Consider the following 15539-nt stretch of genomic DNA (forward strand, 5'->3'; position numbering starts at 1 on the left):
CTTCCCTCTGTTTCCTCCCGCACAGGCACAGACACTGGTGCCTGTGGGTGTCTCCAGCCCGGCCCTCTCCCCCATCCTGCCAAGTGCCTACTTCTCACTCCTGGCATCTGCTCTGGGCAGCTAGGGCTCCCTGCCTTCATGCAGAGTGTCTCTGCCCTCTGCACACTAACTTCTTTCTCACACGCTGGTCCCCGTGCCTACTCTAACCTGTGAAGGGCTGTCTTCTCCAGCACACGCAAGCTGTGGCCTCTCTGTCCACTTCTGGATTGCCGAGGGTCCCTGTAGGACACAGTTTCATCCCTGCAACCCTGGAAGCTGGTAAACAGTATGCTCGTAATAAGATGTGTCTTGTTACCTGAAAAAAGATTGGAAGGTCTCAAGAGACAGCAATGCTATTTTAAGAAGAATTTCTATAAAAGTGCAGTTAGAAGGTAAACAAAGGAACACTTATACCTAATAATGAAGATTTAAAATAATGAAATTTGCAAAATAAAAAAATCTTCCATTAGATTTAAAGTGAAACTCTAATTCTTTGTGACTATGTGAGGTATTGGTTTTGCCTTGCCTTTTTGGCTAGCTTCCTAGTTTATTTCTAAATCCACGTTGCTAAGCTTTGGTTTCTTAGGTTGGGTACTGATTTCTGCAGATACAGGGAGTGTGTACATCTCCAGTTTAGACTAAGTTTGTTTCCTGGTCATGTTTACTATATATGTTTCAGATAATACCTTTTTACATTTTGAATGCAACAAATTACTTTGGCCGTATAATTGATAAACACATGGATCTTTATGCAACTCTCAATGCTGAAATGAATGAGTATTTTAAGGATTCTAATAAAACAACTGTGGAAAAGGTGGAGAAGTTTGGATTGTATGGATTAGCAGAAAAAACGCTTTTTCACAGGTAACATATCTGTTTATTTCACCTGTAAAGTTTTGAAGCATGCGATAACTAAATGGTATTGAGTTCCTATTTTCACCTCTGTCCATTTGAGTGTGTATGTGAGCCTGGTGACAGCGGGGTTTTACCCCCAGATCTGCTCCAGTTCTTCGTGGGAAACTCTTCCCCAGGCTCCTGAGCGTGGTGACACCGTGACCCGTTGAGCCATCACTGTGTGCAACATACACATACATCTTTAACTCACTTAATTCTTGCCAAGTTCCTATCAAGTGTGCATCATTCCCTTTCTACAGATAAGAAAACAGCCTTGGCAATGTTACGAACGTGGTGTCAGGTCAACTCGATACCTGGCATAGTTCGTTCCAACCTGGTCAGTCTGAATCACATGCTTGTTTGCACCCACTTCCCTTAAATCGACACCTGGCGCCACCTGGTGATAACCTTGAATTCAGAAACTTTGAAACTTGACAGGTGACGTCGCTCATGCCTGTAATCCCAGCACTGTGGGAGGCTGAGGTGAATGGTTTGCTTAAGCCCAGGAGGTCGAGGCTGCACTGAGCTAAGATCATGCCACTGCACTCCAGTCTGGGCCACAGAGCAAGACCTTGTCTCTGCAAAAAACAAACAAACAAAAAAGACAAAAAGAAAAAAACTTTGTGACTTTAATTTGCTATGTTAATTTTTATTATGTTGTTAGATAAAAGGATTTACTCTTATTCAAAAGTACATGTTTTTATACCTATGTATACTTTAACAAATCCACCACTTGAATTACTGAAGGCCTTAGTTTTTATTTCTAGTATAGAGTAAAATCATGGCGTTTCGGAGTCTTTTTATATGTTTTCCATTTCATGGTGATTTGAGGCAAAGACAGTCCTTTCTGGAATCTCTGTGTTGAACCAATGCCATGTTGCTCTCCAGGGTTCAGGTGTTGGAAGTGAGCCAAAAAGAAGACGCCTGGGCCCTGGATGACATCCTCGTAGAGTTCATTGACGAAGGCAGGACAGGACTTGTCACAAGAGACCAGCTGCTATATCTCCCAGAACATTTCCACGCGCTTCCCCCGCAGGCTGTGGAGTTTATTGTCTGTAGGGTGAAACCTGCAGACAATGAAATGGAATGGAATCCGAAGGTGGGTTATTTTGGCTTTTTATCTAGTGTTGACTTTTAGAATGTATTTAACCCAGAATATACACAGAATTGAGGCCTGTCTGGATTTAGAGTGTCACATTTGGGCAGGGAAAGCGCGGTCTGCTCAGATCCCCACAGTGTGTGAACATCCCAGCTGAGCCCTCAGAGAGGTGCTGGGCAGCCGCAACACTGCCACCGCCACTAACCTTGTGCTTACGCTCACAGAATCGGTATAAAGTAGGGATGTCGGTAAAATAAATTGCCCATCAGCCTAAGCAGGGGAAGCACCTACAAAATTCCAGGCTGGGCCCTGTGGCCTATAATCTCAACAGTTTGGGAAACCAAGGGATGAGGATCCCTTGAGCCCAGGAAGTTGAGGCTGTAATGATCTATGATCGTGTTACTACATTCCAGCCTAGGTGACAGAGCGAGACCCTGTCTCTTAAAGAAAACAAATCAAAAAACAGAAAAAAAGTGAAAAAGTGGACCCTCCAGCCAAAGAGGGGGCACAGTGGGTGGTCTCAGGAGAGGCCAGGTGATTCCACTGGGGCAGGGACGATGGGCCAGGAAGGAGAGATGGAGGCCAGAAAAGCTGCCAAAGGAAGGGTTGTTTCCTCTGGGCTTCGTGGGATAACTAGGATGTCACCAAGTAGAACAGATGGGCGTTGAAAGCAAAGAGAACCACTCGTGCTGAGGCACAGGCACAGAAGGGGACCCCATCTGGGCTCACGTGGCCGTCCAAGTGGAGTGGGAAGGCCCAGCCCTTGTGGCCAGGGAGAGACCTGCAGCCAGTCCTGCCCATCACTGGAGCATGAGTTGTGTTGCTAAGTGCTCCGATTCTCCAAGGAAAGGTTACATTTTGCATAATTCGACAAATGGGACATGAAATAAGTCATTGCAATTGGCAAAGTAAAAACAGTTTGGGTTATAAACAAAGTTAAACGTTATCCAGGAAATAAACAAGTGAATGCATGTTTATTGCATTCACTTTTATTGTATCCCATGATGCAGGATAAACACACAACCTTACTCTTCTAAGTTTAGTTAAAGGAGCCTTTATCACAAGGCAGTGGTGTTCCTTCTTTGTAATGACCGTCTCCTGTGTACCAGGTGCCCTCCTGGGTTCTGGGGATGTAGTCATCAGCAAGAAAGTCACAGTCCTTTCCCCAAGAAACACCTGACCTGTGAAGATGACTGACCGAAAGTCTCCCTCGAAGGAGCAGCCTTCTGTGGGAATGGAGAAAGCTTCTCCTGTGTCCGTTCTTCCGAATTAATTCACCAAGTGCAAGGGGGACGGAAATGGGCAGGTCCGTTTTGCCCTGCTTTGTTCATGTGAAAATGTGCATGAGAGGTTGCTTAGACAGGTCCTGCCTGTTGTGTTCCTCCTTGAGAGGAAACGGCCATGGCCAGGCGTGGTGACTCACACCTGTAATCCTTGGGAGCCCAAGATGGGAGGATTGCTCGAGCCTAGGAGTTCAAGACCAGCCTGGACAACGTTGTGAGACCCCATCTCTAAAAAAAAAAAATTAAAAATTAACCAAGTGTGGTGGTGCGTGTCTGTGGTCTCAGCTACTGGGGAGGCTGAAGAAGGAGGATTGCTGGGGCCCTCAAGGCTGCAGCGAGCTATGATTATGCCACTGCACTCCAGCCTGGGTGGTGGAGAGAGATCCTGTGTCAAAGAAAAAAAGAAGGAAAGAAAACAACAGCCATTTACTCAGGGAGGGGTACACAAAAGACCAGGCCCTCAGCTCCAGTGTCACTGGCTGCAAGGCCGCTCCATTGCAGTGACAGCCTCAGAGCAGGAGGAACAACTTTCACTTCACTTTCATTGAGCTTTCAAAGAAACAGGCATCTGTGCTTTAAAGACAGACTGGCAGGTGATGGAGGAGATGGGGCACGCATGACCACAGAGGGAAATGTACAGTGTTGGGTCCCAAAGGCACAGACCCTGCCTTGAGCTCTGGGAACTCACTAGTAAGAGACCATGGGCGAGTTCCTTTCCACATCTGCCTCACTAAACTCTGCTATTAGCCTTGTGGACGAAAGGGGGTGGTGACCTCTGTGACCTCATAGCGTTACTGTGAGGCTCAAAGGAAATACATGGAATATTTTGCAAACTGTATGGTGTATACAAAATAAGGTATTTTGTTGAAGCCTCACCTAAAATAATGTTAAGTGCTTTTTTCAGGTTACTAGGTACATCCATCATAAAATTGTTGGAAAATTGCATGTTGCAAAAGTGATCCTGGCTTTGGGAAATACAGTTTGGATTGATCCAATGGTAAGTATGCATTTTTCTTAAAAATAAATCTGTTTGAATGGGCCACTAAAATTATCCAGATTATTCTAAGCTGTCACTTGAATGACTGCTGCACAGAAACGGTGACTTATTTGGGGCTCTGTTAGGGAGAGGTGTTTTTCATGTTATTTGGGTCATGAATTGGGTTGTGGGTTTAGTTTTTGTTCAGGGGAACATTTTACATTGTAACCCCAGCACACATGTGCATTGCGTATGTGAGGCACACGGACACACACACATGCAGCTGAACAAAGCTTTGTGAGGACTCCATGTGACATTCTCTGATGCTGACAGTTTCTAACTTGCCCATTCCCCACGCACTTACTGAGCACCTGCCACGTGCCAGGAGCAGTGCTGGGCACTGGGTTCCCTCTGGGAGCAAAGCCCACGAAGCCCCCATCCTGCAGAGCAGCCCCTCAACCGGCCTCTGTGTCTCTCCACGGCTGCTGACACCACCCTCCCTGCTTGTTCCCCAGGAGCTCCACTCCACTCACAGTTCTGCTGTGTTACACTTAAATCTTATTATGAATACTTACAAGATTTAACAGAGTCAGTTTATAAAAACTTTTGCTGAAAGTTATTTTTATGAGGTTGGAAAAGTTTTAACATGTTAAAAGGGGAATTTGGATGTAAGGTTTAAGACTAAGCAGAAAATGGTTTTCAGAAGAGAAAATATGGATTACAAATGCAGGTAAATGAGGAGATTTGGGCATCTTAGTTGATGCTGTGATATTATTGTGTTTGTTTTTTGTTGGGGGGAGAAAAGCAGAAATTTTATTAAGTGGAGATTTAAAAGAGATTGAAGTAAAGAAAAAAAACCACCGGGTGGATGTGTCCACACTGCAGTGCGTGTGGCAGTGCTCACGGCAGCCAGAGGGAAACAGACCTGCCCTCACCGTCTCCACCTGCTCCTGCTCCCACCCAGTTTGAGCAGAGAGAGGCTCCTCCACACATTCCCCGGTGGGCACACATTCCTGGGAAGAGGCCCCAGGCAAGGCAGGCCTGGAGCACCCTCCACCCTCACCATGGAAGGGACGGCCCCTCCTATACCCACACCACCACCAACAGGGCCAGGTTGTTAGAGATTTTTGTGTTTTACTTAATTTTGTATAAATGGAAATGGATGAGGATGTTTTGGTTGCAGAAAAGACGAACAGAAGAAATGGGCCAGAACAGGATTCAGGTTCTTGGCTTAGGCCCTTCCCAGGCACGGGCAGATGCTGAGCCTCAGGAGGTAAAAAGAGTTGAGAAAGAATGAGAAAGATGTAAGAATTATGCATCTGACTAGGGGTTTATCCCAGATTTGCAAGTTGGTCATGACTAGGGGTTTATCCCAGATTTGCTCTTGCCACCCCCCCCCCACCACCTGCCCATATTTCTGTGGCATGGGGCAAGGCCTGGACAATTCAGATGGAGCCTCAGGTATGAAGCAACCCAGATGCTGCCATGGGAAGCCCTGCATATCGTGGCAAGCGCCGAAGTGCAGCCGACGTGGCAGGATGAACCAGAGAGGCCCTGTGAGAGTATCTGTGCTTCAGTTAAAATTCAGAGTGACTCCTCCTAATGTTCAATTTTTTTCATTGATTCAAGGTGCACATTACAAACCTTTCCAATTTAAAAACCTCTGTCATTGATTATAATGTTCGAGCTGAAATTTTGTCCATGGGAATGGGCATTGATAATCCAGAACATATAGAACAACTGAAAAAATTACGTGAAGACGCAAAGATACCAGCTTTTGAAGAAAGCCTAAGCCAGACCCCGTAAGTGAATTTCTGTCTCCCTTTTGGAAGAGCTGTTTTTTGGAAATACAACTCACAAGTGTTAAGGACATGTTTTATGAAAGTAGAAGAGTTGGCTGGGAGTGGTGGCTCATGCCTGTAATCCCAGCACTTTGGGAGGCTGAGGTGGGCGGATCACGAGGTCAGGAAATCAAGACCATCCTGGCCAACATGGTGAAACCCCGTCTGTACTAAAAACACAAAAATTAGCTGGGTGTGGTGGTGCATGCCTGTAATCCCAGCTACTCAGGGGGCTGAGGCAGGAGAATCGCTTGAACCCGGGAGGCAGAGGTTGCAGTGAGCCGAGATCACGCCACTACAGTCCAGTCTGGTGACAGAGTGAGACTACGTCTCAAAAAAAAAAAAAAAAAGTAGAAGAGTTTTGTTTTTGTTTTTTTTTTTTTTTTTTTTTTTTTTTTTTTTTTTTTTTGAGACGGAGTCTCGCTCTGTCGCCCAGGCTGGAGTGCAGTGGCTGGATCTCGGCTCACTGCAAGCTCCGCCTCCCGGGTTCACGCCATTCTCCTGCCTCAGCCTCCTGAGTAGCTGGGACTACAGGCGCCCACAACCGCGCCCGGCTAATTTTTTGTATTTTTAGTAGAGACGGGGTTTCACCGTGGTCTCGATCTCCTGACCTTGTGATCCGCCTGCCTCGGCCTCCCAAAGTGCTGGGATTACAGGCGTGAGCCACCGCGCCCGGCCAAAAGTAGAAGAGTTTTTAACGAGTCTCCATGTACCCATCACTCAGTTGTAATAATGACCAAGATTTTGAAAATCTAGTTTTATCTCTACCACAGCCCACACTTGCTTTTGTTGGCGTATTATAAAGCGATCTCAAATATAGTATTTCACCTGCATCTCTTACAGAAAGGATCGTTAACTTTTTATTGACAAATAGCACACATACAGAAAAGTGCGCACATCAGACGTGATGTGTTTCCTGAGTATACCTGTGTAACCAGCCCAGATCAAGAAACAGAGCCTGGCTCAGAGCCTCCCCTCCCTCTAGCTACTCCCCCTCCCCAACAGGAGCCATTCTCCTGATGTGGAAAAGCAGGGATGGTTTTCCCCAGTTTTGTACTTTGAATGGAATTAGACAGTATGCCCCCTCACCATGGTGAGTTACAGAAGCTAGGCTCAAAGGAGGCATAAATTCTCTAAATTCTCAGTTACATAATGTTCCTTTGTATGAATATACCATTATTTGTTTACCCATTCTACTGTTGACTGGGGAGATTTCCAGTTTGGGGTACTTCAAGTAATGGTGCTTTAAACATTACCATACATGTCTTTTACAAATATATACACTTAGAAATAAATTTCTGATGGGATTACTAAGTCGTAGTTAGAGTTACTACCCAATAGTGTTCCAAACTGGCTGCACCAGCGTCTCCTCCCATGGAGGGTATCAGGGAGACTGTGACAGTCACTCTGAGGAGGGATCCTGGCAGCTCCAGAGGGGGAAGGATCTGTATCAAGACTTCCTTCCAGTTAGGAGGAAAACAGCAGGCATCTGTTAAGAAAGTTGGCAAAAGACATGAGCAGCAACTTCAGGATGCCTAATTACCATATGAGAAGGTGCTGGAACTCCTAAAAGTCCAGGGAGTAACACCACAGCATGCCTAGCCCACCAGAGAGGGGAACGAGAGAAGGAAGGAAAACATGCACCACGTGTGGGCAGGGATGAGAGCGGCAGGGTTTCCCAAAACTTAACGAGAGCACTGTTAGCACAGCTAAAAAGACTCCCAGCGATTCCTTCAATTGCATGTGTTTTATTGTGGCAAAATACACATGACAACAGCTGCCATTTAAATTCTTTTTAAGTGTACAGTTCAGTGGCATTTAGGACATTCTCAGTGCTGTGCAACCATCATCACTCTCCATCTCCAGAACTTGCTCATCTTCTGGACAGAAACTCCATACTCCTTAAATAATAATTCCAGAGTCTGCCCCCGCAGGCCTCCTACTCTCCTTTGTCTCTAAGAATCTGCCAATCCTGGGCACTTTCAGTAGAACCGTCCACTGTTTGCCCTTTTGTGTCTGGCTCATCTCAGTGGAATGTCCTCAAGGTCCACCCGTGTTGCAGCCCGGGTCAGATTTCCTTCCCTTTGAAACTTGTCCTCCATGGCATGGATCACCACGTTTCGCTTCTCCATTCATCTGCCTGTGCACACCTGGGCTGCTGCCCCTCTTGACTGTGGTGGATGTGCTCCTGTGTACAGTGTACACAGGTGTACACATACCGGTTTTTTTTTTTTTTTTTTTTTTTTTTTGAGACGGAGTCTCGCTCTGCTGCCCAGGCTGGAGTGCAGTGGCCGGATCTCAGCTCACTGCAAGCTCCGCCTCCCGGGTTCCCGCCATTCTCCTGCCTCAGCCTCCCCAGTAGCTGGGACTACAGGCACCCGCCACCTCGCCCGGCTAGTTTTTTGTATTTTTTAGTAGAGACGGGGTTTCACCATGTTAGCCAGGATGGTCTCGATCTCCCGACCTCGTGATCCGCCCGTCTCGGCCTCCCAAAGTGCTGGGATTACAGGCTTGAGCCACCGCGCCCGGCCGTACACATACCTGTTTGAGCCCCTGCCTTCACTTCTCTGGGGTTGCTACTCAGAAGTGGAGCTGCTGGGCCCTGTGGGTATCCTGTGCATGATTTTTGGGGACCCTCCATCCAGTTCCTGCAGCTTCTGCCCCATTGCCTGTTCCACCAGCCATTGCCTGTTCCACCAGCTACATCCGAGGCCTGCAGTTCTCCATGTCCTCTCCTTGACCCTGCCCGAGGTGCAAACTCCAGGTCTCTTCGGGGCTCTTCCGGGCATGCCTCTGTGCGCTTGTGCTATTCTAAATGGCCCATAAACACGAATGCTTTTAAACATCCTAATTCCCCAGTCTCTCGCTCTCCACGTCTCCTCCGGCCCGGCCTACCCAGGCATCTGGGGTCTGTAGGGCCTGGTAGCTTTAGAAGCAGGCCTCCATCTCAATAAATAAATAAATAAATAAGTAAAAAGTGCTTTTACCCCTGCACTGTCCCCAGACAGGCTCCACAGACGCACATGATTATTTGCAAATGAAGTCTGCTCTGCTTCCTCCAGGCCGAGGGTGACAGGGACCAGGCCTGCTCAAGACCAGGATCGTCCATCCAAGGAGCAGGAGGGGCAGGGGTGAGTAAGAACACCACAGAGCTTCCTCCCAGAACGCCAGACAGGGGGCCATGTGTGAGGGGGAGCCAGTGAGGGACGGTCCACACGGACGCCTGGGAGGATCCCCACGAGCTGAGGGAAGGACTTGGTGGTGAGTTCCAGGAGCAGGGATGAAGGTGCCCGGAGCAGAGCAGCATACAGGGACCCAGAGGTGCCAGGCTAGGTCTTGCGGGGCCTGTGGCCACTGCAGGGAATGGGCTCTTTCTCCACAGAGGCTGGAGCCATGAGCGGATTTTGAGCAGAGGGGTGACTTGAACAGAAGATGGTTCGTGGCTGCTGTGTTGAGAACAGACTCAAGGGAGGGTAGGGGACAAAGACTGTGCCAGGAGCTTCGGACAGGAGGATGGAGGCTTGGACCAGGCGGCTTTGTGGAGGCTGAGAAGCCGCTGGTTTCTCAGTGTGTTCTGCTGGAGCTGACGGGGCTCCAGCCAGTCTGCATCTGTGGCAAGAGCACAGCCCTCGTGGCAGGGCCTGGGAGCCCCAGAGGTGTGAGAGGAGGGGTCCGGGGGTGAGCCCTGGTGTCTCCGCTGGGGAGCGTGAAGGGTGGGGACGTTGTAGCCAGCAGGTGGAGGGAAGCCTGGAGAGGCAGGTGGGTGAGGGATGCATGTCCCGGACAGGAGTGATGAGCTAGCTCAGGTGCAGCTGCAGACCCAGTGAGTGAGGACCAAGATGTACAGCTGGGCTAGTGGCCTGCCTGCTGGGCTAGTGGCCTGCCGGGCTAGAGACCTGTTGAGTTAGTGACTTCCTGGTTTAGTGGCCTGCCGGGCTAGTGGCCTACTGGGCTGGTGACTTGCTGGGTTAGTGGCCTGCTGGGCTAGTGGCCTGCTGGGCTGGTGACTTGCTGGGCTAGTGGCCTGCTGGGCTAGTGACTTGCTGGGTTAGTGGCCTGCTGGGCTAGTGGCCTGCTGGGCTAGTGACTTGCTAGGCTAGTGGCCTGCTGGGCTGTTGGTGGTTGGTGACCTTGAAAGATTCCTGAGTTGCAGCTGAAAGGAGGAGGATTTAAAATAATGTGGACCGGGTGTGGTGGCTCATGCCTGTAATCCCAGCACTTTGGGAGGCCGAGGCAGGAGAATTGCTTGAGCTCAGGAGTTCGAGACCAGCCTGGGCAACATAGCAAGACCCAGTCTCTACTAAAAATACAAAAACTAGCTGGATATGATGGTACACACCTGTAGTTCTAGCTACTTGGAGACTGAGGTGGGAAGATTGGTTGAGTCCGGGAGGTTTAGGCTGCAGCGAGCCGTGATTGTGCCACTGCACTCCAGCCTGGGTGACAGCAAGACCTTATCTCAAAAAAAAAAAAAAAAAAAAGACAAAGATGAACATAGTATGGTCTAAAGTTTTTTAGTTTTTTACCTTAATAAAAATGGATACATATAGGATTAGGATACAGGGTAGTTTCCATCCACTTTCAAGAAAAAAGAAAAATTTTCCCATACTTCTGAGATACTGTTTTAGAAATGAAGATGTCATTAAAGTTTAGTAGATGTAACCAAAATGAGGTTTGGTGGCATATGGGAAGCACCGACTTTGAGCCCCAGATCTGTGTAAAGGCTCCCACAGCCCCTTTCGCACTGTAGCTTTGTAGTTAAGAGAGCTTAACATACCCGTCGTCATGAACACAGAGCATGCAGCAGTATGAGCACTGTGAGGTTTCATAGGGAGCCTGCTAGGAGAGACTCCATCTCAGACAGCTCCTGGAGAATGGGGGATCCTGACAGGTAGAGAGGAATGGCGAGAATATTTCATACTGTGACCAGCAGATCTGAAAGCCACAGGACTTAGCGGTTGGCAGATGTTAGGGAGTGTGGGTCTGTGTGTCTGAGCCCTGGTGCCTGGGGGATGCTGGTGTGGTGGACAGTGACACGTGGTTCCCAGGCACAGCCCATGGCAGAGGAGGAGAGGCTGAGGTGGGCTATGGAGGTGCCAGTTTTTAAGGTTATTGAAAGTCTAAACCTAGGGCTCAGGAAAGCAGCTGGGGAAGGCTCTTGGTTTGCTGCTGTTTGAGGAGAGTCAAAGCTCAGTGAGTATGAGGAAGGAAGGAACCAACCTAGCAGGGGAGGATCTAGAGAAGGAGAAGAGGGTGGGCGACTGCACAGAGCCTGGGGAGGGGCAGTGGCTGGGGACGCTTGCTGCCTGAATCTGGAAAGTGCTGCACCAGAGGCTTCTTCTGGGCCCATCAGAAGACAGGCACACCCCTCCTTCTCACAGGTGTGTGTGTGTGGCTGTCAGAAGACAGCACACTCCTCCTCATGTGTGTGCATGTATGTGCATATGTGTGTGTGTGCGCGCGCGCGTGTGTGTGTGTGTAGGTTTGCTCATTTAGGCCTGAATTGTCTCTTCAAGGATGTATAAAATCCGAGTCACACTGTCACCCACGAGGAAGGGAGCTGGCTGGCTGGGGAGCAGGGATGAGAGGAGCTTTTCAGTGTACAGCCAAATTTGACTTCTTTTAAAATACTGAACCACATGAATGTGGTTACCTGTTCAAAGAACCAAAAGAATAACACAATTTAAAATTTTAAAATAAGTAATCTAGTTAGTTACTAAGCAGGATAAAATATGGGGCAGCACGTTGAATTTAGTAGGTTCCCGTATGTTTAAATGCATGTGTCTGTCCATGTGTTTTAGATAGAGAGGTATAGAAGGCAATAATTTCTTTTTTATGTGAAGAATATTTCTAGAAGTAGGCCCAAACTGGTATCGGGGTGGTCTCTGGGAAGATGGCCGCAGAGCCTGGGTCAGGGGAGGCAGGAAACTGGCTTGTCACTTTCTGTCCTTTGGTCCTGTTTGAAGTGTGCAGCAGTGAGTATGGAAGGGAAACCACCTTGGTAAAGAGTGAAGGCCTCCCTGGTCCTGTGTGCTTGCCCATCATCCTCATCGGAAGGAACCAAGTTGACGGGCTGCCTGGGGCATCTTAAATGAGTCATAAGCTCTGTGTGGGTCTGACTCCAGGGCCACAGGCACGTCACAGTCATTTATTGCCTGCCTCCCTCTGCCACTTGGGCAGCTCCTTTAGAGAGCCAGGTGTTAGCCCCGCCTCTCCCGTCTAGGATGCCTCCTACAGCAGAAGATGCCACTCGCCTGCAGAGCCCCCAGCCTGAGGACACAGGTGCAGAAGGAGGGGCTGAGTCCAAGATGAGCTCAGAAAACCAGAAGCCTGGTGAGTACTTGCTCTTCAAAAGATGGTTAAGTTCAAATCGCTAATGTCTGGAAAATTGCTAATATGTAGACTTTCCACTTTGAGATGAAATGTAGAGAAGATGACATAAACTGATATCACCTAACTGTTCTTATTTTTGGCAGGTCAGCCCCCATTGTTTTGTTTTTGTAGTTTGAGGTCTACCATCCATCCAGTGATGTGCACAGATGTTAAGTGAACAGCTTAGCAGTGTGTGTGTGTGTGTGTGTGTGTGTGTGTGTGTCAGCACCCAGACTGAGCTGTTGAACATTTCCAGGACCCCAGCAGTCTCCTGGCCGGAACCCTCCCCACTGACCATTCTGATTTCTGATGCCGTTAGTTTTGCTGACTTGGAAGCATATAGAATACATTCTTTTATTTTAAATAGAGATGGAGTCTCACTGTGTTCCCCAGGCTGATTTTGAACTCCTGGCCTCAAGTGATCCTTCTTCCTTGGCCTCTAAAAGTGTTAGGATTATAGGCATGAGCCACTTTGCCCAGCCTATAGTATATGTTCTTGTGACTTCCTTCAATCAACATTGTCTGTGAAATTAATCTGTATTATTGCAAGTGGTGGCATTTTTTCTTAATCTTGGAAAGTATTTGCATATTGCATGGCTCTCTCCAGACTTTACATCTAGGCTCACTTTTATTGCACCGCACCTCAGCAAAGAGGAGCAGCTGGCATTTGAACAGAGTTGGCTGACCTTGGCCAGGCTAATTGCACAGACTTAGCAGACATTTCTGATGTGTATGAATTTGGCACTGAGTTAGGTGCCATAAAGAAAAAAGATAATCAGCTGGGCGTGGTGGTGGGCACCTGTAATTCCAGCTACTCAAGAGGCTAAGGTAGGAGGATCAGTTGAACCCGGGTGGCAGAGGTTGCAGTGAGCCAAGATCGCACCAGTGCACTCCAGCCTGGACGACGGAGCAAGACTATCAAAAAACAAAACAAACAAAAAAAACTAGTTGGGCGCGGTGGCTCAGGCCAGTAATCCCAGCACTTCGTGGGGCCCGAGGCGGGTGAATCACTTGAGCTCAGGAGTTTGAGACCAGCCTGGTCAACATGTTGGAACCCCGTCTCTACTAAAAACACAAAAAAATTAGTCAGCTGTGGTGGCACATGCCTGTAGTCCCAGCTACTCGGGAGGCTGAGGCAATAGAACCTCTTGAACCCGGGAGGCGGAGGTTGCAGTGAGCCAAGATCACACCACTGCACTCTTGCCTGGGCAACAGAATGAGACTCCATCTCCAAAAAAAAAAAAAAGAAAGAAAAGATGAATGCGGGCAGGCGCAGTAGCTCAAGCCTGTAATCCCAGCACTTTGGGAGGCCGAGGTGGGCGGATCATGAGGTCAGGAGGTCGAGACAATCCTGGCTAACACGGCGAAACCCTGTCTCTACTAAAAATACAAAAAATTAGCTGGGCGTGGTAGCAGGCACCTGTAGTCCCAACTACTCGGGAGGCTGAGGCAGGAGAATGGTGTGAACCCGGGAGGCAGAGCTTGCAGTGAGCCGAGATGGCGCCACTGCACTCCAGCCTGGGGACGGAGCAAGACTCCATTTCAAAAAAAAAAAGAAAAGAAAAGATAAATGGGACAAAAGCCAAGCCCCTTGTGGAAGGGGAAGTCAGTGAGGGAGAAGGAAAGGAGAGGTGAGGAGACCATTTGCCGTCACTGGAATTTACCTTCGTGTGGCCTTTTAATTTTGATATTCATTGTCTTTATGAAATGGGGTTAGGTCATTGCTCCTTGTCTTGACAAATCGTAGAAATTGCCTAGACAACATATATTGATAAACTCATCCCATGACTAGACAAAGTCTCCAGATAAACTCATCCCATGACTAGACAACATATATTGAAAAACTCATCCCATGACTAGACAAAGTCTCCAACACTCCAATGCTGGGAGCTCCAGCTTTCCACACCACCGATGTTCTGCGCCCCTGCTGTGGTCCCTCATTCCGCTTCCCAGGAGGGCGGGCTAAGATCCTGGGAGGGTGGACCCTGCACGGCTCTGCTCCCTTTGATATGCATCCCGAGACAGTGAAACCCACAGATAACACAGCTGAGGTGCTGAGAGCCCCAGAAGATGGTTTGCTCCCTGACAGGTTCATTCCTCACTGAGGATGGAGAGTGCGGGAGGAGGAGCCGCAGAGGTGGCTCCTGTGACGAAGGCCGTCTTGCCCACTGCCTGTGTGATTCCCATGCATCTCTGGATATGTTTTGGAAGTTGTTTCCTAAGGAAGTTCTTCCAGCCATTTCCCCACACAGCGTTTTTTTTGGCGGGGTCGGGGGGGGGGTCGGTTGGGGGTGATTGTTGTGAAGGATGGGGGTCCTCTGGAAGGATGAGTTTAGATGCATTTCACTGTTGCTGCGGTCCAAACCCAGGTTCTTCATCACAGTCCCATGTGCTGCTCTTGCTGGCAGTGACTGTGGCTGGTGAGGTGAGAGGTGCAGGTGAGGAGAAAGGGTCTTCCGGAGCCGAGTGGTATGTGGGGGACTGGATGTAGCTGTTAAAATGCACATACACCTTCTCTTCATAAAGTTTGCCCCTGGATTCGACTACAGTGCGGGGCAGCTGGTTTCATTGTGTGGGATCCACTGGAAAAGGGTTCTGAGGAGTTCTGGGAAAGAGAGAATTTGCAAAGCCAGCTGGTCAGAGGAACAGGGTCATTGGGACAACAGTTGTCATTAAGAGGATTTTCCCAGAGCAGTGTTTATTCCACAGTAGCAGACCGGGATCCAGTAGACTGCAGAGGTGGGGCTGAAGTGGGTCTGCACTGGCGCAGGCCCTGCTACTGGCTGATTTGCCCTTTGCATAGAGCCTGCTGTGGGGCCCAAGGGGGACGTCAGGGCAGCCAGGTGGGTCCCCCAAACCATAGCTCTTGGAGGACATGCAGTTGTTTACTGAGCTCTACTGGGAAGCTCTGGCTGTTAGATGTCCACTGCAGCCACCAGGCACTTGGCCGCCTTCCTGGAAGAGCCACCGTAAAGGGGAACCCCCCACCCCGACTGTCTCAGCTGGAAGAGACTTCGTCTCTGGGCTCCTGCTCA

The 15539-nt window shown here is 48.8% G+C and overlaps 1 protein-coding gene across 5 annotated transcripts in view; it reads left to right on the forward strand.

Annotated features, from left to right (window-relative positions):
* TDRD12 (tudor domain containing 12) overlaps window positions 1-15539 on the forward strand; it is a 106722-nt gene that overhangs the window by 85701 nt on the left and 5482 nt on the right. For all 5 annotated transcript variants that reach the window (XM_077982052.1, XM_001087212.5, XM_077982053.1 and 2 more), the window contains 6 exons: window positions 719-903; window positions 1822-2032; window positions 4220-4312; window positions 5921-6093; window positions 9195-9263; window positions 12356-12465. In XM_077982052.1, coding sequence (XP_077838178.1) covers window positions 719-903; window positions 1822-2032; window positions 4220-4312; window positions 5921-6093; window positions 9195-9263; window positions 12356-12465 — 841 coding nt within the window. The remainder of the gene's footprint in view (window positions 1-718; window positions 904-1821; window positions 2033-4219; window positions 4313-5920; window positions 6094-9194; window positions 9264-12355; window positions 12466-15539) is intronic.

Source organism: Macaca mulatta, chromosome 19 (genome assembly GCF_049350105.2).
Source record: "Macaca mulatta isolate MMU2019108-1 chromosome 19, T2T-MMU8v2.0, whole genome shotgun sequence".
In the NCBI taxonomy this organism is placed as follows: domain Eukaryota; kingdom Metazoa; phylum Chordata; class Mammalia; order Primates; family Cercopithecidae; genus Macaca; species Macaca mulatta.